Source organism: Lissotriton vulgaris, chromosome 7 (assembly GCF_964263255.1).
Source record: "Lissotriton vulgaris chromosome 7, aLisVul1.2, whole genome shotgun sequence".
Classification (NCBI taxonomy): domain Eukaryota; kingdom Metazoa; phylum Chordata; class Amphibia; order Caudata; family Salamandridae; genus Lissotriton; species Lissotriton vulgaris.
In genome coordinates this window covers 454,712,222-454,739,882 of record NC_141695.1, presented here as the reverse complement: position 1 = coordinate 454,739,882, position 27,661 = coordinate 454,712,222, and the positions used below count along the sequence as shown (strand labels likewise).

At 45.8% G+C, this 27,661-nt stretch overlaps 1 protein-coding gene across 2 annotated transcripts in view; it reads right to left on the bottom strand.

Moving 5' to 3' along the window:
• LOC147701848 (CD209 antigen-like protein C) overlaps positions 1-27,661 on the bottom strand; it is a 473,405-nt gene that overhangs the window by 63,585 nt on the left and 382,159 nt on the right. For both annotated transcript variants that reach the window (XM_086930481.1, XM_086930482.1), the window contains 2 exons: positions 20,270-20,421; positions 14,979-15,079 (listed from right to left, as the gene is read on the bottom strand). In XM_086930481.1, the coding sequence (XP_086786607.1) occupies positions 14,979-15,079; positions 20,270-20,421 (253 nt within the window). The remainder of the gene's footprint in view (positions 1-14,978; positions 15,080-20,269; positions 20,422-27,661) is intronic.

Below are 27,661 nucleotides of genomic sequence, written 5' to 3'. Positions count from 1 at the left end.
GGATTTCTTTTTTATTCTCAACTTCCATTGACTAGGAATCTACTTCAGCCTGAAAAACTTTTCCTTCCTTCTTCAAAGGGCTGATAGACTTACCTTCTTCTCAGTAGTGCCATATTCAGTGATATAAGACTTGTTTTTCTATGAACATTTTTTTCGCGCTATATATATTTTTTTTTCTCATCTATGTGGGTAGGTCCTATCATCTTCTATCCTTACTCTGCATTTTTCTCTTCTATATTTCTTCTACTTATCGTTATTTTCTTTCTTTATTCTTCCTCTTTTGTTTATGCACACTACTTGGTTACGTGGTACCCTTCAACAGTCCTAATATCATCTATATTTTAGCATGGCGTTGTTCGCAATGTCCCAACCTCCGGCATTTATAAATGATGTTGAGTAACCACTTATTCCTTGGAAAAGATGGGTACATCTTTTTGAATCTTATTTGATTGCTATAGGTGGGAATGGATTTTCCTCAGTGCGTAAGCAGCACATTCTACTACATAATTAAGGAAAGCATGCAAGAGATATATTTGATGATCTTTCTGATGTAATTACTGAAGGACAGGAAGAGGGAGTTGATATGCAGGGAGATGTACAACATGATGTGTATCAAAATACACTTCAAAATTTTGAAATACAATTTTGGGAATAGATTTCTGTTGTATTAGAGCGTTACAAATTTGTTTCCAGAATGCAAACAAAGAATGAAAAAGTGAGTAATTACATTACAGTCTTAAGGGGTTTGTCTTCCACTTGTGATTTTGGTACATTGATAGAATCCCTAATAAGGGGCCAATTGGTAAAGTGTACCAGACATAAAAAGATTCTATAATTTTTTTAGCAGAAAGTCTAGACTTCAACCAAGCAATTGACATAGCAAAAAGTATTAAACATACTGCATTTTTGTATGACAGAAGTGAGAGAGACTGTAGATACTAAGGAAGTAAGAGACAATGGGGTGTGTTAAGTTTCGGGTTGTGAAGACAAAAGTAAAGTAGTGATTACTAATATGCAAAAACAGAAAGGAGAGAGTGGGAAATTCAAATGTTACAGATGTGGTCATTTCAGTCATCTGGCAAACAACCTCAAGTGTCCTGCAAGAGGGGTGGTATACAGAAAATGTAACAAACATGAACACTTTGCCAAGGTGTGTAAAGACATGAGAAGCACTGTTACAATGATGGTCAATAATGACGGCATTCAGAGAGAAGACATTGTCTTTCAGATTGCAGATGGCAGTGGGAATTCAGGAAATTGCTACCCCATATGTAGCATTCTTTTGTATGCAGTTTCTTACACTGTATATGCTGACTCTTGTTCCTCATATACCTTGATAAATGAGAACACATTGAGGAGGAACTCTCAAGGTAACGTTTACTCATTATTACCTCCTGATATTAACCCTGGGGGCTATATTAAAGATCATATACTCCTTGAAATCGATGTTACTAATGCAAATAGATTTCAAGGGAAGATCCACTATGGGGAAGGTCTATGTTACCAAAAATGGCTCAAACCTATTAGGTTGGAAACACCAAAGGGATCTGGGGATTGAATTGGATCCCAATGCATTAGAACAAGTACATTTGATTGACTGATCTATTGTTGGCAAGCATATATGTGGTAAATTTCCTGATTTGTTTTCAGAGAAACTAGGCTTACTTCAAATATTTCTTCATAAAATAAAACTGAAGAGTCATGTTAAACTGGTAACTCACACAGCAAGATTTACTCCATTTCTAATGATCTTCTGAGGAAAGAATTGAACAAGTTGGATGCCAATGGGGTCATAGAGAAGACAGAAAGTTCTGAATAGCTGGCTCCCATTGTAATAGCATCCAAAGAGGAAAGGAAAGGTATCCGTCTGTGTGTTGACCTTAGAGACCTCAATGCCAACATCTGGGTGTATAGGCATCCATTCTAAGTGTCATTCAGAGAGTCAAATATTTTAGTTTCCTAGATCTCTCATCAGCCTACCACCAAGTAGCCCTTCCTACTGCCTCTTGGTCACTAACCTCTTCATTACTCCATTTGGAGCATACCAGTTCATTAGGATGCCGTTTGGTCTAGTGTTTGCCAAGGCAGTTTTCCAAAGAGTGATGCAACATATCTTGCAAGGGACGAACAAGGTCCTCTGCTTTCAGAATGATATCATTATGTATGGCTGCTCAGAAGAAGAACACAATGAGGTGTTGTAGGAAGTTCTGGGGAAGCTAAGCAAAGCAAGATAAATGCAAAATTGGGGTAAAACCAGTTACATATTTGGGACAGACCATTTCTGAAGAAGGCAAAAGTCTCAAGACTAGCTTAATAGACTCAGTCAGAATGGCACCTGCACCCTCAATAAGGAAGAATTGAAGTTGCTTCTTGACCTTGTGGAGAATATGTCTAAATACATCCAAAACTTTGTGGATAGAGTACAATTACTTAGGGCTTTATTCAAGAAAGGTTGCCTTTTTGTATGGAATAGTCAATAATGTCAGGATGAATTTACCCAGATAAAACAAGCAATTTATGAGGCACCTTTATTTGGAATTTTTTACTATAGTGCTAAAACCACTCTCACCAAAGATTCCAGTGTAATGGGGTTAGGTGCATCCCTTACACAGGTTGTTGATGGTAAAGAGAGGGTAATTGCTTTCGCATCTAGAACATTAAAAGTATCTGAATGTTATTATATTACCATTGAAAAAGAGGCTCTTGACTGTTATTGCGCAATCAATCACTTCAAATTCTACCTGTGGGACATACCATTTCTTTTGAGAACCGACCATAAACCCCTACTTCCTATGTTCTCCACCAAATGTAATTTGAAAGCTGCTCCTCGTATCTCCAAATGGGTACTAGGGTTGCAAGGATTTCACTTTAACATTGTGTTTGTACCAGGTACCTAGAATCAAATTGCTGATTGTCTCTCAAAGTTACCCATCACAAGTGAATCTTCCGCAGTCTGCCCATCTGAGGAAGGAATCCTATCCTGTAGTGTAGTTCCCTTTTTACCTGATAGGCTCTGCGCATTGGAATAATATACACTATAGTTTTGACATAGGACTGGGGTCAGTATGTCTTTATCGAGTACATTAATTAATTGTGTGTGCCACATAACTCAGAGGTTACTAGAAACTTTCTCGAATGAACAAGAAGGGATTATTTTCTGACTACCGCATAAACATGACAACTTTGTTCCCTTTAGAGTCGGAACAATATCTTCAGTGGCGTGGAAACAATAGATAACTGTTTCACTTACTCAATCATGCATGCTTTGTTTTCATAGAGTTGCACAGAAATAGATCGACAGGCAATTCAATAAAAAGGGTTTATTGAACAGTCTTATTTCTAATGCAAGATATATGAACTGCTACAATCGTAAGACAGAATGCGAAGTATAACATTTACAGCTTTAACAGTAAGATGAAATAAAATTGTAATAGCATGTCTTGTAGCTATGAGATATAGGGCCATATGTATCATTCAAATTGCGATCGCAAACGCTGAAATTCGCAGAATTTCGGCATTTGCAATCGCAATTTAGCTAAGTGGGATGTATTAAGGTAAAACTGCCTCCAAAAATAAGGAATCACAAAATTTGCGATTCCTTATTTTGTGATTGCATTTAAGGAATCAAAAATTTTGGGATTCCTTAAATGCAATGTAAGAGGCACAGAAAAAGTGCAATTTGGGTTTATGGAATCGTAAATTACCACCAACTTTAAGTTGGTGCTAATTTGCGATTTCTCAGAAAAATGAACTTTTTAGCATTTTTCAAAGTGCCATGTGACGCACATACATGCCCTCAGGGCGTGTATGTGTGCCACTTGTGCACAGTTGTGCACACATGCACAATTCAGGGATGCAACAGGGTGTCTTTTTGGCACCCGGGCACCCTTGAATTTGCATTCTCAGTTTGCGATTCTCTAATTGAGAATGTCTTCCCTTTCATTCCTATGGGCCTCTAGGCCCATAGGAATGAATGGGGAAGTACTCCTTAATTGCGAAATGCAATTTGCAATTTGCAATTAAGGAATATGTAGGATTCGCAAAATTATTTGCAAATCCTACATACATAGCATTTTGCCATTCTCAAATAGAGATTTCCCAAAAATCGCTATTTGATAATCGCAAAACCAAACTTTCATACATATGGCCCATATTCATTACAACACATACATAAATAACACAGGCTAAAATCAATTGGTGCTTCAAAAATAATCCTACCCCAGTGTACTTAACCTAAGTCTAGTACGAGGGAAGAAGTAGGTGCTAAGTCTGGTTTAGTTATGCCAAGAGTTGCCAAAAGTTTCTCAAGGTTCTAATCAGTTCTGTACCTTAGAATGAGAGAGGTTGGTATCTCTTTCCCGGGACTTGATCTCTAACACCCCGCAAGAGGAGTCAGAAACAGTTGAGCTGGATTCTCAGCAAGGAGGATGACAGAGTCTGGTCAGTCCGTCAGTTGGGGACTTTACTTCCTTCGGGACTTGCTGTGGTGAGCCGCGTCGTGGAAGTAGGTAGCCGAACCGCACCGTGCCTTGCCATAGCAAGTGAAGGTATATTTATACCTTCAAGGTGTTTAGGAATGCCCGTATTGACGTAAAAGTTGGGCATAAGAACGTCATGAATGAACCCCTAAGGAATAGATGTTCATGAATAAGGAATGAGTTCTTGGAGAAATCAATATCCAGGCAAGGGGAAGTCTTAAAGGTTTCCAAGAACTCGTTGTGACTTAGATGAACGGATGTAAGTAGCCATGCCTGTATTTGGTTAGCATGGACAATGCCTAAATAAGGGCTCAATTTCTATGCCTAAATAAGGGCAATATGAATTGTACCTATATAAGGGCATGAATCGGGAAATTATACAGAATTCATACGGAATCTAAATTGATGCACAACAACCCACTGACATTCCAGCAATAAAAAATGATTAATGGGAGATGTGTGAAGAAGATGATAATAGCCTCAGGTCTCTTGGCCCAAGAAACTTAACAAATTACTGAAAGTGCTCCGGCCTTACTGGAATGTGAAAGATGAGATATTTATCATCAATAATAACATATATACATGCAAGACTGTTCCCCCCCAAGGGCATGCAAGAATGCATCATAGAGATAGCACATGAATGCCATCCAGGTAGGAGTATGACCAAAAGGAAAATCCGTAATGATTACTGGTTTCCCAGAATGTACATTATGGCGGAGAAGACACTGAAGGAATGTTTTGCTTGCAGCTCCGGTGACAAAATTAGAGTCACACTTAAGACTCCTCTCCTTCCTGCGTAAGTACATTCAAAGCCCTGGGACAAATTAGGCCATGACATAAAAGGACCATTAAATATTCTCAACAATTCCCAGAGATTCATGTTTGTGCTGATAGACTAATATTGTCATTGGATATCTACTAAGTTAGTCACTACCATTTACACTTCGTCTCTTTTTTAGTTCTTAAAAGAGATATTTTCTAAAGAAGGTATCCCCAACATAGTGGTCCCTGACAACTGAGTACAGTTAACTTCCGATGAGATGATGCAGTTTATGGAGAATTTGTCCATTACGAATGTTAACTCCCACCTTTATTGCCCAGAGGTCAATGGGTTAGTAGAAAGGACGAACAGAATGATTAAAGACACCATTCAGTTGACCTTCACCTCACATGAACCCATTGATGAAGCTTTGAGGAAAATGTAATGGTCATATCATACCACTCCAAATGCAATCTCAGGAGTATCTCCATTCGTTTCTCTTAAAGGGAGAAATCCAGGCTCCACGTTGACTCCCAATTTAATGGAGGTTGCCCGGTTTGGGTGTAAAGAAGCTTTGTAATGGACAAGATTGTTTGTCACCATAATGATTATAAAACTAGATATGACCGGAAATGGGGTATTGTCAATAGAGATTGAAGAGAAGGTCAATGGGTCACCATCAAGTGACCTAAGGCTAATTGCTCAAAAATATCTTTGTTCTTTAAACCTGTGAGAATCAAGCATATACATCGCAACTCTGTGGTTTTAGAGGATGGATGTACATGGAGTATGGACAATGTGGCTGATTGTCCAGGTGTGTTAATTCCATCCTTAGATGATGGTGGGATGGAGGATGGAACAGTGTTGGACTCAAATGGGTCCAAGGATGTAAGAGTTTGACGTCCTCCTCGTTGGCAAGCAGAGTATGAAATGTAATGTAATGCCTACTTCATTGTTGACAATTGAATGCCTGTGCTCTCTTTTCTTGAATTTCCTCTCCTATGATTCCTTTGGTGTTTTGTATTGTTTCTATTGATAAAGGGAGATGTGTTGTAATCTAGGTAAATGGTATATTCCTCATCCTCCCCTCTCCACCTTTTCCACTCTCCTCTTCTTCCTCTTATTGTTATGCTTATTCCATAGAACGTTCTGGTGAAGCTCACGTTAGAATGTTGTACTGAGCCATCTAAACTGTCGGATGTGTGAGGATTCAAGCCAGGACTCATGCACAAGCTCTAAAGCTAAACCAGTCCTTTGGCCGGGGAGGCTCTGGCTCAGCTCTTGAGTTTTTTATTGTCTATATTAAAACTATGTCCAATTTCATGGGTTATGCATGTAACGGTGAAACAATAAAGTTTATTTATTTTACTGTCTCATTTTATTCACCAGCAGAAGCGAAGGTGCCAGATTTGATTTACAGAGGCCACCTCTGCTTAGCGACCCAGCCCCAGGTACAGAAATGAGTTATATTTCAAAACAGTAAAACTCTTAACTTCACTAATTCAAACAAGCACATTGCGACATGGTCGTGAGCATACAGTAAGTGTTGGCCCCCATCGCGTCCCGAGCCCTCTGCAGCCCCTCCCTCCCACAAGGGAGTCCTCCCCCCACCCCCACATGTCTCCAACTCTCGCTATCCCAGTGCGCTGTAGCATCGTGTATAGCACCAGGTGAAATATTGTGCATGTTGTCCGCTGTGTGCGTCTCTCCACTGGCAGCAATTCCTGCCGACTGTAGGGTATTAAGCATGTGTTCCCAGTGTTCTGCCATAGGCTCCCTGCGGAGCCCCACTGTTTCCTCCCGCTGTATAGCAGTCCATTCCACCCGGGCCCATGCTTGAAGGGACAGGGTGCAAGCCTGCACGCTAGGTGGCTCCCGCGCCTTCCACCTCTTGGTGAGGAGGCGCAATGCCACCACCATCCCCAGGTCTAGGAATCGGGACGATGCCTTGTCTTTTGGGGGCCTCTTAAGAAGGTGTAGGAGAAATTCAGGCCAGTTACACAGAAGGATGCGCCTAATACACTGCGTTAGGAGCCTACTGATGTCCTCCCAGTAAGTGCCCAGCCTCGTACATCCCCACAAAATATGAAGTAGGTCAGCATCCACTGTCTCATATCTTGGGCAGGACGCGTCCGCCCTGTGGAAGTATCTGTTAATTAAAGCTGGGGTGAGGTAGGCCCTATGAACTATGTAGACCAGAATTTGGCGAAAGCGCATGTTCCGGGGGATTCGCACTGCTCTTAAGGACTTTCTCCCATTCTTTATCTTTAAGTGCCCGCCCCAGGTCCTGCTCCCATTTGCCCCTTAGTGTGTCCGGGCTTATTTCTGTGTGCGCTCTCAGTGATGCAGCAAACCATCTAACCAGATGTCTCCCCCTACCCATGATGTGAAGATATTGTATAGTAAGGTGCTGCTCAGGCTCTGTCTTAACATCCCCCCACCCCTTCGTCATGTGTGCCAGGAGGGAGCGGTGTAGCAGGAACCCCCCTGGGGGAAGCCCCTCTTCAGTGACCAGGGTCTCGTACTGAGTCAGTGCCCCGTCTCTGTATAGGTCGCCTAGTGTCTGTATACCTGCATCATGCCACCTCTCTAGCATAGGACTTGTAAGAACCCCCCCGCTTCCCGATGAGCCCTCTAAGGGTACCGCAGGTGCGCATGGAAAGACTGCCCGCGTGAGCTGCAGCGTTCTGCGAAAGCACTTGTATGCCACCGTCAGCAGTAGTGGGGTGGGGCGCGCCGGGTCAGCTAATGGGTGAAACAGCATGTGTATTCGCTCCAGTGTGTATGGAGGATCCCCCATAGCCGTGTCCTCTCTCCCCCTGTCTGCTAACCAGTGGGCGATCAACTCAAGCTGCGCGGCCAGATAGTAGTGCTCAAAGCAGGAGGCGGCTAATCCGCCTCTATCAGTGGGGAGGAACAATTTCCGGAGTGCCAGCCGATGTCTGGATGAGCCCCAGATGAAGTCACGCAGGACCTTATTGAGCGTGGTAAAAAAGGAAGCTGGTAGAAACAATGGCAAGTTAGTGAAATAGTATAGCAAGCGCAGGAGCATGACCATTTTGGCCAGAGCTACTCTGCCCGTGGGTGTTAGTGGGAGCGTGGACCAAAAGCCGATCTGTGACCTGAGCGCTGTCACTGCTCGACCTAAATTCCTGTCAAAGAGGTCGGTCCGCTTACAATAATTCTGGATCCCCTGGTATTTAAATGTGTCCGCCATCCACTGGACTCTTGTACCTTGTAGTCTGAACCCCAGGTCTTCCACTCCATCGCTAAATGCAAAGAGGCCAGACTTGCCTGCGTTGACCCGGAGTCCAGAGATCTCTGCAAAGCGACCCAGCAGGCGATCTAGACTTTCCGGGATATTACTCACATCTCTGACAAACACCAGCAGGTCGTCAGCATAGAGCTACACCTGGTGTACGCCATCCCCCAGTGGAATTCCAACAGCTAGGGTTTGCCGCAGGGCCGCAGCCAAGGGCTCCATGGCCAGCGCGAAGAGTAGCGGGGACAGTGGGCACCCCTGTCGGATGCCTCTGTCCACCGCCACCGCCTCGAATACATAGGGTGCCAACCTCACACGGACCACCAGGTTACGGTACAGCAGGTCCACCATCTGTAGGAAATCAGTGCCTAAGTCGTACTTCTCCAGTACTGACTGTAGATACCCCCACTCAAGACTGTCGAATGCCTTTTCCAGATCTAATACCAGGCATCCTGCTTTAGGCCAGTCTCTCGTCGCATCCTCTGCTACCCTGAAATACCTCCTAAGTTTCACTGATGTGGACCGCGCCGGCACAAAGCCGTTTTGGTCCGGGTGCACTAAGTGTGGGATCACCGGTTCTAACCGCTCTGCAAAGATTTTGGCGTATATTTTGTAGTCCACATTCAGCATTGCCAGCGGACGGTACGAGCCTAGCTCTGCAGGGTCTTTGCCAGGTTTGGCCAGCGGCACCAAATATGCCTCTCGTAAAGTCGGTGGGAGCTAGCCCTTGTTAATCGCTGTGTTGTACAGTTGGAGGAGCCAGGGCGCCAGGATCTCCCTGTTGGCCTTGTAATATTCGGCTGGCAGGCCATCAGGACCCGGAGATTACCCCGATGCCAGGGCCTGAATGGCTTCCCCAACCTCCTCTAGGGTAATAGGGGCACAGAGTGCCTTGTTCTGGGCGTCAGTGGCAGTGGGCAGCGCGACTAGGCCAAGGAACTCAACCAGCGCATGTCTGGGGCCAGTACCCCGGGCCATATACAGCTGCCTTTAATGATCAGTCAGCACCTGGTGAATTTCGCGCTGTGTGTAAACCATTTCCCCTTCCCCTGTACGAATGGCTCCCACCAATGCCCCTCGGTCCGATCTTTGTATCAGCCAGGCCAGAAGTCGCCCGGCCCTATCTGTCTTAGCATGCATCCTGGCCATATGCGCCACATAATTGTGTCATCTCAGCCTTTCCATTTGGGTCACATGCTCCCCCCTCAGTTCCCCCAGTTTGACCGAGTGTTTGCCAGCCCTCTCGCTGTCCCTCTCATACCTCAGAAGCTCTGATTCTAGTTTAATCAGGGAATCGGACACCGTCTTATGAATATTCCAGGTAGCGCCTATACAGTGTCCACGGATGGTCGCTTTATGCACATCCCATTCCATCAGGGGATCGGTCGCCGTCTCCACATCGTCCTCAAAATATGCCAGGATGGCAGTGCCTAGTGAGGAGCGAAACTCAGCGTCTTCGAGTGCTGCCGGCTGCAACCTCCACATAGGTACAGGTGGCCGGTCCGCTTCCCAGCTAATCTGGAACAACAGGAGATTATGGTCTGAGTGCGTTCTACCTAGATATTCTGTCACAGCCAAGAGCGGGATCATGACTGGGAGCCCACTATGCATTCCAGGCAGACATGCAGGTCATGGACTGCTGAATAATATAAGTATATTCTATCGGTGGGATGTTGTATCCGCCAGAGGTCGTGTATTCCCCAATGGGTAAGCCAATCCTGCAGCGCCAGCGCATTTGACGCTACCTGTGCAGAGCGTAGTGGGAGAAAGGATCGGTCCAGGTGCGTGTCTAGCACCATGTTGAAATCTCCGCCTAGCACCCATTTGAGGCCTGCGCATGGGTGAAGGGTTCGATTCAGGCTTTCCAGGAATGGGTCCTGGCCCGTGTTGGGGGCATATAAGGAACCCAACAGCACCACCTGCCCATTGAGCTTTCCCTTAGCCAGGGAGTACCTCCCCTCCAGGTCCACCAGTGTTTCCTCGCATGTAAACGGGAAGCCAGCTCTTACCCATATTAGTGTGCCACGCGCATGCGCTGAATACTCTGTGCCGTATATCTGGCATCTCCAGCGCCTACGGAGCTTTTCAAGTTCTGCTCAGGACATGTGTGTCTCCTGTAGAAGCGCGATCCCTACCCCGTGCCGCTGTAGATAAAAGAAAACAGAGTAACGGCGCGCTAGGGTGTGCATGCCGCGGATGTTCCAAGTCACGATGCTAGTGTTTGCCATGTATGGGGTTGCATTGTCGCTGACCGGAAGTCAGGGGGGTGAGGAGGGTACCAAGTGGGACCAGTGGACTGTTGCTCAGGGGAGATGTCTGCATGTCGCTTTCGCATCTTATAACCAACATTCAGCAATGGAACATATGGAGCGAATACCCAACGGGGCATACGTCCAAACAAAATGTGGGTCTGTCCCTCAGTGGGTCGTATTCTCAGCGCAATGTTCGCGCGGTGGGATGTGTAGCCAGCGATGCAGTGAGGTTGCTCCCTGATCCAGGGCCTGTGAGTGTCTAAGAGATGCTCAAGGATAGCTAAGGCACTTAAAACGTAAAAGTCCCCCCCCAGCTTGGGCCGGCTACTTGGGCCTTTTGCCTGCCCCCTTGAGCCAGCGCTGCCTATCCGCGGGCTGGAGTGTTCCCCCCAGGACCCAGGTAGTGCACCCTCCCCGAGCAGCATCTATACTACAGAGTCAGTGTCCCACCCGAACAATGCACTACGCGATAGTTAGGCAAAGGATATATTGCTCAATGTCCGATAGACAGGGTCCAATCACCAGAGACTCTACCACAGTCGCATAAGGAGATCCGCTGTCTACAGTGTCACCACTGGTAAGTTGATGTCTTCTGACAGCACAGTGGATGGAGAGGACGAACAGCTTGCATCCTCGTCACTCTGCTGCCGGACTTCGAAACTGTCCGTGTTATTAGCTGCTCCCAATGTCGCAACTGCCTCCAGAGCTTCCTGCCTATCCTGCCGCATCCGTTCCGGGCTTGGGGCAACCTGGCCCGGATCTGTACTCCGTCTGGCCTCTCTTTTCTCCTCCGCCTCCTGGATCGTTGCTCTTGCCATTCCGCCGACCTCCGGACCCGTGGGCCTCGTCCCCGACCACTGCCCTGTCTCCTCTAGCCAGTCCCAAACGTCTGACGGGGTCTCAAAGAAGAGCGTGCCCTCCTTGGTGACCACTCAGAGGCGTGAGGGAACCAGCAAGGAGTAAGGTATTTCCAGTTCTCACAGCTGCCGCTTGACAGTCATATATGTGCTTCTTTGCTTCTGCACTGTTGCTGTGTAGTCTGGAAAGAACATCCACTCAGCTGCTGCCCACCTTGAAATCAGCCAGCTTCCGGGTTTCGCGAAGCAACATGTCACAGCCCCGATAGTTGAAGAGTTTAAAGAGAAATGGGCGAGGTCGTGTTCCCGGATGCTGAGCCTGCGCCGGTACTCTGTGCGCCCTCTCTACTACAAAATGTGTGGATAAAATGCCGGGTGGTAGGAGTTCCTGCAGCCACCACTCTGTGTATTTCTCAGGGTTCTTCCCCTCCTCTCCCTCCGACAGGCCAACCACCCTGACGTTGTGGCACCGGGAGAGCCCTTCCATGTCCTCGGCGCGGTCTTCTAGCGCATGAACCCTGTCTTGGAGCGCTGAGGCATGACTACGCACCACGGGTTGCAGTTCCTGGAAGGACAGGCGCTGGGTGGTGACCTCCTCCGACAATTTACAGTGATCTGCATGCAGCAGCGTGAAATCCCACGTGACCTTATCTATCCTCGCTTCAAGGGATGTTTTGGTTTGCGCCAGGGTGGTTCCAATTCGCTCCACTGCCGCCAAAACCATGTCCATCTTAGCTGCCAGAGTCGTTGCGAGCTCTGAGTCCTCCCTGGGCCTGTGTTGCCCGCCGTCGGCTGCTGCTGCTTTGGCTTGTCCCTTAACTTCCCCATCGCCAGCTGCTGCGCTGTTGGCATCAATGTGCAGTTGCGGTGTGCCAGTATGTAGAGGAGGGCGTCCCACTAGTCCCGGTATCCCCGCCTCAGCCGCCAAGGGGGAGCCACTCAGGATAGGCCGCCTCCGCCAGTAGGCCAGCTCTGGGTGATTGCTGTGTGGGATTCCATCTGGTCCAGCGCAGCTGACGTTATTCTATGCTCTCCCTTCGTTGTTCGGCGCCGCTGTATAGGTGCCCCTATACATGCGACTCGCGCCGTCCGCCAAGTCCGTGCCTGAACTGTACCGAGGGACAAGCTGTCAACTCAGTCCTGGAGCAGATGCATATGGTGGTCCAGCGCAGCTCTGGGGCTGTTTGCGTGTGAAGCAGCGCAGGCTAGAACGGCTCACAATGCACTCTGTTTAGGTGTGGCTAGATGAAGTGGGTAGCTGCTGCTCCAGCTATACCATAGCCTACTGGCTCCTCCGCCACTCAACAGTCTCTGGCAAACAATACCCCTCTTAAGGCGGAGTAGCACCGGTGTAATAGCGCCAGCCGGAGTCCTAGTACCGATTCGTCGCCATTTTAGGGGGCGGGGGAAAGCGCCCCCCTCAAGGTAAGTCTGGCCTTGAGCACGGACACAGATGCGGGGTGACAACTGAGGGCCCCTCTGGCCGCTGGTGCCCTGGCTTGCGGGCGCGTTAACAGTAGGCTACATATGCAGGTAACGGACAGCGTAGTTCATTATGTCCTGCGGGCCGCCAGGTTAGGGTCAGGCAGTAGTGTAAGTACCAGGAATGCAGCATTTCGCAGAAGGGTACCCACCTTCAGTGCGTCTCTGGGCTGCTGGGGACCTCAGGCAGCAATCGGCTGCGAGTCCAGAGCAGTTTCATAGAGGAAGGGGAACCCGCCTCTCCAGCCTCCGTGGGGTCAACGATTTAATCTCCGGCGGGTCAGAAGCACGGCGCCATTTCGTGGTGATCACCCCGCGCAAAAGGCCAGGATGCAGGCGATTACCAGGCGTCTCAGGTGAGGAGTGTCACTTGCTCCGGGTAGCCTGCTTGTGCACGGATGCACTCTACTGAGAGCTTAAAGGGCCGGCGCTGGTCGTGTTCTGGCACCCTGCCCCCCGGGGGCCGGTTTGCTGAGGCCTCTGCTCCCCCTCCGGGCTCGGGCTCACCTTCTCTCGTTGCCCAGCTGGCTCTCTCCGCATGTCGCTTGCCTCAGGGCCTCGCGCCCCCTCACGCTGGCCGCTCACACCTGCTTACCGGAGTGCCGAGCACTGGCAAGTTCTGTTCCCTCTCGCTGCAGTCTCCGCCGCGTCCCCCAAGGCCTCTGGAGTGACCAGGCCGCGGGAGACTCCGGTGATTCCTGAACAGTGCCGCTGTTCAGTCCCCATCTCTCTGCCACCGCCACTCCTTGTCTCAGTGGCCTAGCCCATTAGCTCTGCTGGGTCCCGTCTGCGTGGGAGCACCTCTGCAGGATAATTCCAGGATAATGAGGCCCCGTGGACCGAGCCCTACCAAAACATGTCTGCCATGTTAGGCTGCTAGCCACGCCCCCCTGCTGATAATCTCCTTATGGGACAGAAATCATCTCTAATTTGTAATCGTTCCTCATATATTTCCAGAACACTCGTCTATCTGTCGTTCACTTACTTTATTTATTCTGTGTCTCTAGTGACTGCTATTTGTTGTATACATATTTTGGGATTCGCACACTTGGATCCCAACTCCACATTGCCCGAAGAGCACTCTGGGTACCACATTCTTCCATGACCATTGTGCTTTGGGCGAAGGGCGTGTCCTTGGTCCTTGCTCTGTACCGACCACACCTGACACCCAAGCCTTCAAACTATGGCCTAAGATGAAGTCAAGTGTACTTGAAGTACATGGGGTTCTTTAACAGTGCTTCATTTGAAAAAAAGATACGTTTAGTGGCCCAAGGTGTTGCTCAGAAGCCCGTGGCAGGCGCTAATAATGGAGTGAATAGAATTGATTCCACCTCATCCCTCTCTCATTTAGCACCAGACACTCCCAGCTCCTTTTTCTCACTCCTGCAGATTCCTGTCTTCTTCCTTTGTTACTGTTTTTTTCAGATTTCTCTTTCTCCTTCTTTCCCCTTTTATGTTTTTCTCTCTTTTGTTCTGGGTCAAAGTCTGATGAGGAAAAGAAAGTGCTGTTCTCAACAATGAGAGTTGGTGGCCCCCGCCGCAACATCCAGCTCAAATTAAGTACTGTTCTTTATTCACCTCTGCTCCCAGTTCCCATGTCATTAAAGCTTGCAGGAAACTAGCGGCTCTGGGTGCAGGGGGATACCTTCTGGCGACCCCGTGTCCCCACATTGCAGACTGCAGGCCACAAACTTCAGCAGCCTGGCACACTGCACTCTTGGTGCGTGATGTGGTCTGTGGCCATAGACTTCACCCAGTCCTCCTTTCCCTGAAGCCCATTGGCCATGCCAATGGCTGTTTAGCGTTACCCTCAAGCCCTCCTATTCCCAACATCCTGTTGGGCATGGTCTCATCTAGCTCACTGTCTAGAAACATCTCCTTACATACCTGTCACATAACAAGGTCCCATCCTCCCAGATCCACGGAGCGTCCTGCGCCTTGGACAGACCGATCCAAATACGACCCCTGCCTCTGTGTTCTATAAATGCCTGAAAATTAAACAGGAAAGATCAGTTTATTCACCACATGTTTATAAACATCAGTCAAGAAAACGCTTTTTTGAAAAATAGTAACGTCCCCTAAGACAGCTTATCCCTAACAGAAGATCACTTACAACCCTCTTTGAAGAACTTACAATCAGAAGTGAATCTGATGCTGGTCGCTCCACTTGACTAATGTCACAGCTCACGAGGAGATCTCATTTACTAGGAGGTGTTCTTGGCGGAATCCCAGTCTTGTGGCTACATTTGCTAAGTGGCCTGTACTACAAATAGTAGGGTACAAACTGAACGGCCAAGCTCAGCTTCTTTAGGTACATACACTGTGAGAAACTTTGCTGTTATGAATGAAAGCGCGCCGAACCACAAACCCCCGTTATGATATCCTTTTAATTTACAATACACTGCACTCGCACTAGTATGTTGGGAGAGGCCCTCAATAGGCTGCTACATCTCTGGCACATGCCTGAAAGTGCTTGAGGTTTGCCTGTTTGTACTTAGCACTGAGCACAAAGCTGACTGTTTTGACTTTCCAGGTGTTCTGAGTTATCTGGACTTGCAGTGGTGTAAGGCTCTAGTTAAAGTCTGGCCACACACCACCGTTTTATTCACTTATTTCAGTTGGTTTTGCACTGGGGCGGCCCTATGTCCATGGATGATGTAAAATGAACCTTTGGTTCAACCTTTTTGTGGCTCTTGGCCAAAGATAAATTGAGGCACACAATCATTCTGCCCATTTCTCACTGAAGCCCGAAAAACTAGCACGAAACGTGTTAGTGACTAACCTTAAAAGAAAGATGAACTATGCAAGATTCGGAAAGACCCCGCTCACTAGGTTCATACAGGCCTAAAATATGGAAATGTGACTTCAGGGTCAGAAGTCGCTGGTGTAGGAAGTCTTGAGAAATTGAGTCCCTGCACTGGAGACTTGTGCCAAAAGTCCCCTGCCAACTGATCTGCTTGTTTATGGATAGACAACCCCAGCAGAGTACTCTACTCTGCTACCAGCAAGAGCTCACCCACAGTGTCCTTGAAGAGCTAAGTGTTTCCCTTGTCTCTCATAACACTAACCGCTACCGCACATTCAAGGCTGGTCCACTTGAAAGGAACTGAAGCACCATCTGAAAACATTATTTCAGGAAATGCTGGAGCTCGTAAGGTCCTTCTCATAAATAAACAAGTGTGTCCTGTACTATTTAGTCACAAATGCAAATCCATCACTGTTGGACTTGGCCCTTTTTGCAGAGTCATCCCAGAACATTTTGCCTTCCTCCTGTATTTTTTCTGACCTGCTGTAGGTGGATTTATCAATCAATCAATCAGAATATTTATAAAGCGCACTACTCACCTGTGAGGGTCTCAAGGCGCTAGGGGGGGGGAGGGGGTGCTGCTACTGCTCGAAGAGCCAGGTCTTGAGGTGCTTTCTGAAGCTGAGATGGTCACGGGTCAGTCGTAGGTGAGTGGGCAGGGAGTTCTAGGTCTTCGCTGCCAGGTAGGAAAAAGATCTTCCTCCGGAGGTGGTTCTGCGTATTTGTGGGACTTGGTGAGGGCGAGGCTGGTGGAGCGAAGCTGGCGGGTGGGGGTGTAGAACGAGAGTCGGCTGTTGAGGTAGTTGGGCCCATGTTGTGGAGCGCTTTGTGTGCGTGGGTTAGCATTCTGAACGTGATCCTTTTGATTGACGGGGAGCCAGTGGAGGTTTCTCAGGTGGGTGGTTATGTGGCTGTGGCGAGGGATGTCGAGGATGAGTCATGCGGTGGCGTTTTGTATGCGCTGGAGCCTCGTCTGGAGTTTGGCGGTGGTTCCTGCGTGAAGGGCGTTCCCATACTCCAGTCGGCTGATGACGAGGGCCTGGGAGACTGTCCTTCTGGTTTCTGTGGGGATCCACCGGAAGATCTTCCAATTCATTCTCAGGGTGTTGAAGCATGAGGATGAGACGGCGTTGACTTGTTTGGTCATCGTGAGGGAGGAGTCCAGGATAAAGCCCAGGTTGCGTGCGTGGTACATGGGTGTCGGTGCAGTTCCCAGCGCCGATGGCCACCAGGATTTATCCCAGGCGGATGGGGATTGTCTGAGGATGAGGACTTCCGTCTTCTCCGAGCTGAGCTTGAGACGGCTGTGCTTCATCCAGTCTGCTACTTCCTTCATCTCTTCTTGGAGGTTGGTTTTGGCGGTGGCTGGGTCCTTGGTGAGGGATAGTATCAGCTGGGTGTCGTCGGCATATGAGATGATGTTGATGTTGTGTTTTCCTGCAATGGTGGCGAGGGGGCTCATGCAGATATTGAAGAGTGTTGGGCTGAGTGAGGATCCTTGAGGGACGCCGCAGATGATCTCGATGGCTTCGGAGCGGAAGGGGCGGCGGACTCTCTGGGTTCTTCCGGAGAGGAACGAGATGATCCATTCCAGGGCCTTTCCCTGGATTCCAGTGTTGTGCAGAAGTGTGGCTCACTGGTTAGAGCAGGCAGACCCTGAAGCAGAGGTCAGACCCGGGACCAGGGTTCAATTCCCGACGCGGCAGGGTGTTGAGCTCAAATGTCCACGACTCGATAATTCACGCTTCGGTGCCTGACCTAATCATGGGTTCACGCTCTGCAACTCTGGGCATTAAGCTTGCTTAATATCCACAACGGCCCCCCGCGGCGGGATGCCTGGCTTTCACCTTGGGGATGCCCTGTAGGGGCTATCTCACAGGGAAAAACCAGGACGGGTTCCCAAGGCAAGCGCGGAAATACCCCTTCGGGGGTCGATTCTGGCGCTATATAAGAATGCAATAATAATAAGGCGGTGTATTAGAGTGTGGTGGCATATGGTGTCAAAGGCTGCTGAGAGGTCCAGGAGGATGAGGGCAGCTGTTTCCCCGTTGTCTATCAGGGTTCTGATATTGTCTGTGGCTGCAATGAGGGGGGTCTCGGTGCTGTGGTTGGCTCGGAATCCAGACTGGGAGGGTTTGAGTGAGTTGTTGCCCTCGAGGAAAGCAGTCAGCTGTTTCTTGACGGTCTTCTCGATGACTTTAGCCGGGAAGGGGAGGAGTGAGATGGGTCTGAAATTCTTGAGGTCCTTGGGGTCTGATGTGGGTTTCTTCAGGAGGGCGTTGATCTGTGCGTGTTTCCAGCTTTCAGGGAAGGTCGCTGACGTGAAGGAGCTGTTTATGACGTTCCGCAGGTGGGGTGCGATGGTGGTGCGGGCTTTGTTGAAGATGTGGTGGGGGCATGGGTCAGACGGGGAGCCGGAGTGGATGGTGCTCATGACGTGGGTGGTGTCTTTAATGCTGATGGGGGTCCAGGAGTCGATGGTGTTGCTGGGGGTCTCTGATTTGGTGTCCTGGAGTGGAGTTTGAGGTCCGAAGCTGTCGTGTATGTCTGCAGTTTTGCTGTGGAAGAACATGGCGAGGGAGTTGCAGAGGTCTTGTGAAGGGGTGATGTCGTTGTTGCTGGCGTTGGGGTTGGAGAGCTCTTTGACGATGCTGAAGAGTTCCTTGCTGTTGCGGGTGTTGTTGTCCAGTCACTCTTTGAACGATGCTCTCTTGGTATTCCGAATCTGCTGATGGTCAATACCGATCCTCCTTCTAACAGTGTAAAGCAGGGGAGTCTTAACTGCCTGCTTTCTTGTAGGGGTCTCAATTTCAGCAGATGTTTTAAAAGGCCTCTTTTTGGTAGAACAATTTTAGTAAAATGTTCAGATGACATATCACCATCGAGGAGGCCATTGCATAAATGTTATGGTAATCGTAATATTGACACAAACTAAACAGGCTTATCAACAAAGATAAACACCTGTTTTTATAAACAAAATATTTACAATATACATGATAAGTATTTTCTGGCCATCAATACAAATTAAGCTGAAAACGAAATTATATCAAAAAAAGAATAGGATGAAAGTGACAAACAGAAAAGCAAGTGTAAAAATAGGATCGAATATATAAGATCTTACTAATAACGTTTATTTAATTGATAAAATCGAAAGGATGATCAAATACTGCAAGGTGATTTACTGAAGTAATACAAATAAAGAACTCTATTATTTTCTTGTTGTCAATACAGTCCAAACATTTAATTTAGTCCAAAAGTTCAAGAGAACCCATACATTATTTTGGGAAGGTTCGAGATAAATTAAATTTAAGACCACAATTAAATTTATACCAAAAGACCTCATTTCAATCCATATAATTTGTGAGTGTATATTTACATTTGTAGAAATAATGGGGGCCGATTCACAGAACTAATCTGAGACAAAATCCTAAACGTACTACTTTTGGTATTCACAGAAGGCATTTAGTAGTAGTAAAGGTAGTAGTCCTAACTTTACTACTACTAAATGCTTTCAGTGAATACCAAAAGTAGTAAGTTTAGGATTTTATCTTTTTTTTCATTTCAAAGAATTTTCTTTTATAAAGAAGCAAAAGAAGATAAAGAATATAAGTATAAGTGATACAATTGATAGATAACAGATAAAAAGCAATCAGAAGCTGAAATTCAAAAATGAGTCGTAGCAAATGCATCCATAAACAAAAGTAGCCTGCCAAAACAGAAAACTGAATTAATTAAGGGGAAGTAAGTATCTTAGGTAGAATCCACAATCAAGAGTATCACTATCAGCTGGTAGGATTTTATCTTAGATGAGTTCTGTGAATCGGCCGGTGTGTCCAAGGGAATGCAGACTACATCAGCAAATGGTGGGTAGTTGACTAGTCTTGAGAGAAGATTCCACCACCTGTAGACCACTCACATGAAATGTAATGTTTCGGAACGACCTTTGAACTGTCATTAGCATCTATGTCGTTCAAGATATTACAGATGAAGCAGATCCTGCTCCAAACACATGCCCACAACCCTGTGCAAGTATGTTGAGTTAATCTGTGTGGCATCCGCCTGCTCTCTTCTGAAACTGCAGTCAATAAGCAGGGAAGAGGTCCCAACGTAGAATGCTGCATCCTTTAATTATAGGTATAGCTATTTCAGTACAGCGCAACTTTACATCACAGTTAATGGCGTAAGTTTAATGGTAATGAATATTGTTTTTTTCTGTATTGCCATGTCATCACTGAGTCTCTTGCTGAACTGTGACACGACCAGCCACAGCTCTTGCCTAAAGAACATAATGATGATAAACAAGTCTTCACAAACTGTGCATTGGCTTTAAAATATATGCCACATTTCGTCTTCAGTTTTAGTGTTTCTTTACCTCTTCATCTCTGTTTTTAATTACTGCAAGCTGAGAATCCATAAGAATGCAGTTATCTCTGCTGTCTGTCCAATTGAGTCTGTTAGTAGAAAAGAAATAACAATTTCCAGAGTGGTAGATCCAGTTACCGGGACAGGAAGTGCTGGACGATGCTGTCAATACGGAAAATAATAACATGTTAACGGACATAACACGTTAATTGAACTCATTAAAAAAATCCAAAGCATTATTCGTTTATTTCTGCATAACACCCATGTATTTTAATTTTAATTCATCTCTGTTTCATATATCTCAGAAGGATGAAATTTAGCAGAGGATTGAATCAATGTCTGAGATTCTATGACCATATAACACCCATATCAAACCAATCAATCAATCAGGTGTTTATAAAACGTACTACTCACCCGTGAGGGTCTCAAGGCCTTCAACGGTTGGCGATCAAAGCGCAATCACAGTTGCATAGTGCTAAGGATGCTGCATGGTGGCACCCCAGGCTACCTCTCATTGGTCTTCCAGCTCTACCATCTGGCACATCATGTCAACCTATTGCTCATCTGCAAGAGGGACACCCTCATTTATACTTAACCACAAGTGGGGTCTTTTATCTCTTATAGTTCACTCATGCTGAGTTAAGGATTCCACATGTGCCACAATGGTTTTCTACAATATTTCTAGAAAATTGCAGTCCTTTTGAAGAATTAGCATTAATTGAGGTTTTAAGATACACACATTGGAGCGTTGTGTTGACAGATAATAACCACAACATGTGCTGGGCGCATGCACGTTTCTTTGTGGTTGTTGCACAGAAGGTGGATGCATAGCTTTGCTTCCTCACTTCACATCGAGCTTGTTTGTGTGTGTGTGTGGTGAGGCACAGGGCCGTCAATCTGTTGTAATGCCAACACACTATCAATGGCAACCCTGTTAAAAATATATTGACCTCCACCATGAACCCAGCAATAAAAACAATTTGACAGCCTTTAGTGACCACGTTCCCTCTACAGTGCCAGTGACAGGCCTCGGGCCTCGGGCCAGACCAGCCATAGCGGGCACCGGGCATTTCCCCTGTTGGCCGCTAGGGTTGGGGCCGATTTTGGACCTCTGGGGGCCGTTTTTGTTATTGGGGTCGGCAATATCGGCCCCCTGTAACAAAATAAGCTGAAACCGGCCTTCGCAAACTGCTCAGCTGCACTCCCCCTCACCCCAGGGTGGGCCGGCTGAGCAGTTTGCCATGGCCGGTTTCTGTTCACTGTCCAGCCCTGCTCGGGCCCTGTGATGTGCCTCGGGCCTGAACTTCTCAAAGCCATGCCAGGTAAGGTGAGAAGGAGACTACCCTCTCCCCCATGCATAGTTCATGTCAGTGATAACTTTAGGGCACAGGAAGCACTATCACATCCACATATAAACGTTGCCATTGCAGCAGCGGCAGCTCCTCTGCAGTGGTCAAGGAGCGCCACCCCATTGGCTCAGCCAGCAGCCAAAATAAAAGGATCACTGAAAAAATATCGAGGGTCAAAATATCGACTGGCAAAAATATCGTGGACAAAATATCGACAGTCAAAATATCGAGTTTGTATCTACAAACAGGTAAGTACAAAAATATCGAGTACAAAATATCGTTTACAATAATATAGTTATAAAAAATATCGACTTTGTTAAAAACAGTGTTTAATTAAATTAATATTAAAATTTAATTACTAAAATATACTTAAAAATACTTAAATTAAATTATAATAATTAAATAATAAATAAACTTAATAAAAATAATTTTTTACAATCATATTTGGAAAAACATATATATATAATAACATACTATAATTAAATAGGATACTATTATATTAGCGTACAATACCAGAAGTGTAAAAAATAGTATTCCCACTCCAAAGAGTAACGACGGTCACATTATCGACTTGCAAAAATATCGTTTAAAAACTGAAAACTGACCCTGAACCCTAAAAATACCCCTTTACCCAAAAACTGAAAACTGACCCTGAACCCTAAAAATGCCCCTTTACCCTAAAACTGAAAACTGACCCTGAACCCTAAAAATACCCCTTTACCCAAAAACCCAAAACTGACCCTGAACCCTAAAAATACCCCTTTACCCAAAAACTGAAAACTGACCCTGGACCCTAAAAATGCCCCTTTACCCATGAACTGAAAACTGACCCTGAACCCTAAAAATACCCCTTTACCCTAAAACTGAAAACTGACCCTGAACCCTAAAAATGCCCCTTTACCCAAAAACTGAAAACTGACCCTGAACCCTAAAAATACCCCTTTACCCTAAAACTGAAAACTGACCCAAAACCCTAAAAATGCCCCTTTACCCAAAAACTGAAAACTGACCCTGAACCCTAAAAATGCTCCTTTACCTAAAATGTATCAATATTATTTAATTACCAATTAATTATTAATTAACAATAACAATAAAGTTAATATATTAGCACATTAGCTGTAATTATTTTAATAATTAATATTATTTTTTCCCAATTAATTACTTAAAAATAACACAAAATTATATATATTAAAAATGTACTCTAATTAATGTGATTAACTAATTACAATTAATTAATTACCAATTAATTACTAATACAAAATATGTACAACATTATATTAATTAATTAACTAATTAATATTAATTAATTATCAATTAATTATTAATTAAAAATATTAACGAACATATATTAATTAAATAATTATTATTACATTAGTTCCCACCCTATTCCCCTATAAACCCACAACCCGCTACAGAATTACATTACGCAATTATTATAAAAACGAAATTCATTTAATTAAATATTTTATAACATTAATACACACTTTTCACACATATTATTACATAAAAATACACTATAAAATATTATATCTTATTAAAAATTCGATATTTTTGCTATCTATATTTTATACAGTCGATATTACTTCACTTACCTGAAAAACGATATTTTTGTAATTCGATATTATGTCCAGTCGATATTTTGTCCAGTCTATATTTAAAACTCGATATTATGTCTAGTCGATATTTTGGAGTCGATATTTTGTCTGTACACCAAAATGGAACAATATTGTTTTATTTTTTAGCTGCTGGCTGAGCCAGATTGTGTGGGAATGGGCGGGACAGGTCAGGCAATAGTGTCGTAATTTGACAATGGCTGGGCTAGTGCTTAGCTTTGCTACACGTTATTTTCCTTAACTTGGCCTTATTCGAAAACGCCATTTTGTATGTTACGGCGGCCATTTTAGGGAATGAGCGGCCTCGTGGTCAGCATGCCCTTTAGTCCTTTGTCCGTGCCGCTGACCACTCGAGTTTGCCCAGCAACAGGCTATTTTTAGTAACGGTCAAGCCTGTACATGCGCAGTTCCAACTGACCAGTTACCCCTCAGGAATGTTCCGCCAAACTGACCAGTGGAGTTGTAACCCCTCCCATGAGTTGGCTGTGCTCCAAAAATGACCATATATGTACCTAAACTCTGTAACCTTGTACCGCCTACCTTTTTATTGCCTGTAAATTGTATAAAAGAAGGACTCGCACCAACGTTCGGTGTGATACTTCTTGCATTGCCGAAGGGTGCTGTTGGAATGTACCACCACTCCATGGGGTTTTAATAAACCTGTCTTTTGTACTTTTCAGTTTCCGTGCCAACAGTTCTTTTGGTGTAAGTGGGTATTCTGCGGAGCATGTAGGCCTTGGGAACCCAATACCACAAATTGGCGACCACGAAGGGACTCATCGGCGACTCGGATGCCCGAAGGAGAGGTCGTGACGAAGGATTGGAAACTCGCCATGGACGCGTACGCTGCCACTGAGTGACCCGAGTCTTGGCACCCACAATGTTTTCTTCCCTTCCTTCTGATCTGACCTTCCAGGTGGCGCCGGTCTCCGACTGAGATCCTGATCGTCTGCGTTGCTGTACAGTGCCCGTTTGGCTGATTCGATCAAAGACCTTGGCAGTTGGAATCTGGATATTTGAGATTGGGTAAGATTTGTGATCGGTAAGGTAGTCTACGGACGCTTACTGAAGTGCTATGATTGTGACTACGATTTGAGTTAGCTAACATTTTGACTTTATGAACTTTGAATATATATGTGTAGTGCACTTCACATAGGCAGGCATGTAGAGATGTTTCTCTAACTTTGTTCGTGCTTTGAGCGGCACATTTGTGTGAAGTACTGTAAGTGCCATTTTTATGGTATCACGCTTTCGTGGTACTTTTTGAACATGCCTGTTTTAAGCACACTCCGAGGGATGTGCTGTCTTGGAAATGGTACCACGTATAGGTTAGCAGAATCCCAGCCGGCTCCCCCAGAGGGAACACCTAATCGTGAGATGTTTGTGAAATTCGGCCTTCCCCCTATACTGTATAGTAAATTATGGCATAAATACACTAGAACCGATCCCGAGTTGCAATGGCCACTACATGGGTCCTTTGATTTGCGAAAGGTTCAGTTTGTGGAGCAATGTTTGTTTCAGCGCAGGTCTAGACGGGATATGTTTGATTGTGTGCGAATGTGGGAGAAAGCGGTGCGTGAACAAATGAAGCGTGAGGTTGCCTTGGCGGACAAAGAGCAGCGCAAGGCTGCTCGAGATAAAGCTTTACAGCTTGAGGAGAAGGAGGTGCAGGAGAAGAAAGAGAGGGAGGCACGGGAACGTAATTTGCAAACGACCGGTCAATTTCCTATTCAACGTCCGCTTTATCCTGTCCTTAATAATGAAATTGATGATTTTTCGTTATTAGACCGATCTCCGCACGTTCAGCCTACGGCCCCGACTGAGGATTCGGGCGATGAAGAACGGGATAAGTCGGATAAAACGGATAAGTCGAGTGTCAGGTTATCTGCGCAGAGAGCTGCGGATTTGCGTAGTTTTGCTAGAAAGCTAAATCTGAATCAGATAACTGTGTCAGAAGTTGTAGCTGAAAAGAATAAGTGGACAGAACGAGAATTGATGTGTTTTTTGAATACTCTTGCAGATGAAGTTATTACTCGATTCCGTAAACATTCAGAGAACCTAGAACCTAAGGCTATGTCAGTCCATCGTGAGAATTTGGATAAAGGTATATTTGTTCTTGCAGATGCAGATGACTTTTTCACGCGACTGCTCCAGCTACGGGATGAGGCGTCCAGATTGCGGGAAGAACGAAAAACAGCTAAGGAGTCCGTGCCGGGGTCGACGGAGCAGTCCAAAGAGTATTCTATCCGGGGCTCAGATAAGAATTCTAGAGTGCATGTTATGCCTATGCGTGAAGCTGCACCTTTGTATGTTCCCCCTAAAGGGAACGGTACAGATGATGATAAAACGTCGGCAAATTCAAAGGGGTATTTTGTATATAATTGGGTGTATACGCCTTGGAATAGAGCAGATGTTATGGCATTGAAAAATGCTTTACCTGATCTCCGTAAGAATCCATCCGCATTCTATGAAGGGGTGGAGGGGGCCATTTCCTCTTGTGTCATGACTCTTGTTGATATAGATCTTTTCTTTGGGTTAATTCTTCCGCCCGATATGTGGAGGCCGATTCGTAAGACTAATGATCAAACGATGTTTGGGGCAACTTGGAAGGACATCAGCCAGGCTGATTTAGACAGGGAACCTGCATGCAAACCATGTGATTTAATTTTAAAACTCCCAGCTGCTATTTTGAACAAACTAAAAACGCTTGTTCCTCCTAAAAAGATCGATTGGACTATGCTAGCTTCGTGCAAACAGAAGCCAGACGAATCGGTATCTGATTTCTTTACTCGTTTCGAAGAAGCGTTTTATGATTACAGTGGTCAATCGTTAACAGATGATACGGGTAGGCATTTGTTTGTTGATAAGTATGTGGCTAATCTCCTACCGGAGATTGCAAAGCGATTGAAAACAAGTGAAAGTTCCTGGACCACGGCGACCCCTGCGTCTTTGTTAACTATGGCTCAGTATTACGAGCGGCAGGAATTAGAGGGTAAAGAAAGTGTTGATAAGAAAACGAAGGAATTGAAAACGAAGGTGATGTTGGCACAGGTTTGCGGTGCGCAATCTAGAGGGAATGATAGAGGCAGGCGAGGAGGGGGTAATGCGTCGTACGGTCGTACCGACATTGCTGAGGACCAATGTGCATATTGTAAGGAGTTTGGGCATTGGGCTGAAGATTGTCCGGTGCTTCGTGAGCAACGTAGCCAGCGTGGTCGAGGAGGTGGGAGGTCGAGGAATAGTTATTCAGGAGCAAGAGGTGGCGGAAGTGATCGTGGTAGGTTTGAAGCGAGGGGTCGTGGTCAGGATGAACAAAATACCCTTGATAGACGGAATCAATATCAGATATCGGAGGGTGAGAATGGGGAGCATCAGGATTATGTGCATGCATAGGATTGCGTAGGATGGGGTACGGAATCAGTTGAAGTGCCAGTAGATCAAAGAGGTCCATATGTATCAGCGGGCATTTTGGGTTCTACTGATCAGTTTATAGTTGACACAGGAGCTACTCGTAGTGCTTTGTCCAAAAACTTGGTTCCAAGGGCTCCCCTGTCTGGCGAAACGATAACATGTATAGGGTTTGATGGCACACCCTCTCCTAGCCCATTATCACAACCTCTTGCACTTTGTATTGATAAATTTTTCAGCTTTTGCCCATTTTTGTTGTCACATCACACTCCAGATAACATTATGGGCATTGATTTTCTCAAATATTTTCGAGCAATGATACGCTGCGCTCCTGAAGGAGTGCGGGTTATTTTGAATGACAATTACCCTGATTCAGACAGATTTTGTACAATGAAAGAAATGGAAGCATTGGCCTCTCTCCCGCACACGTTATGGGCGACCTCGGATACGGATGTGGGACAGATGCTTATTCCACCTATTCGAATTACTGTCAAGGAGGGAGCACTTTTGCCACGAGTACCACAGTACAAGATTTCTAGGGAAGGTGAAATTGCCCTGACGCACATCGTTCAGGATTTGATCATGGCAGGAGTAGTGGAGGAAGTTCCTTACAATGTCTGTAACAGCCCTATTCTTCCGATCCTTAAGAAAGATACTGACGACAAAGTCTATCGATTTATTATTGATTTGAGAGAAATTAACAAAATTGTCGTTCCCCAATACCCGGTGGTGTCTGACATCACGACATTGCTTACATTGGTCCCCCCAACAGCAACGACCTTTTCTGTTATTGACCTTAAAAACGCATTATTTTCCATTCCCATTCATCCCGACAGCAGATACCTATTTGGCTTTACGTTAAATAATAAATCGTATAGATTTTGTCGTGTTCCCCAGGGTTACACTGAGAGTCCCAGCATCTATAGCCAGGCTTTAAAAAGACAGCTTGACTCTTTTGAATTACAATCCGGAGTAGCCCTTATACAGTATGTTGATGATCTTTTGTTGGCTGCGGACACCTCTGCACAATGT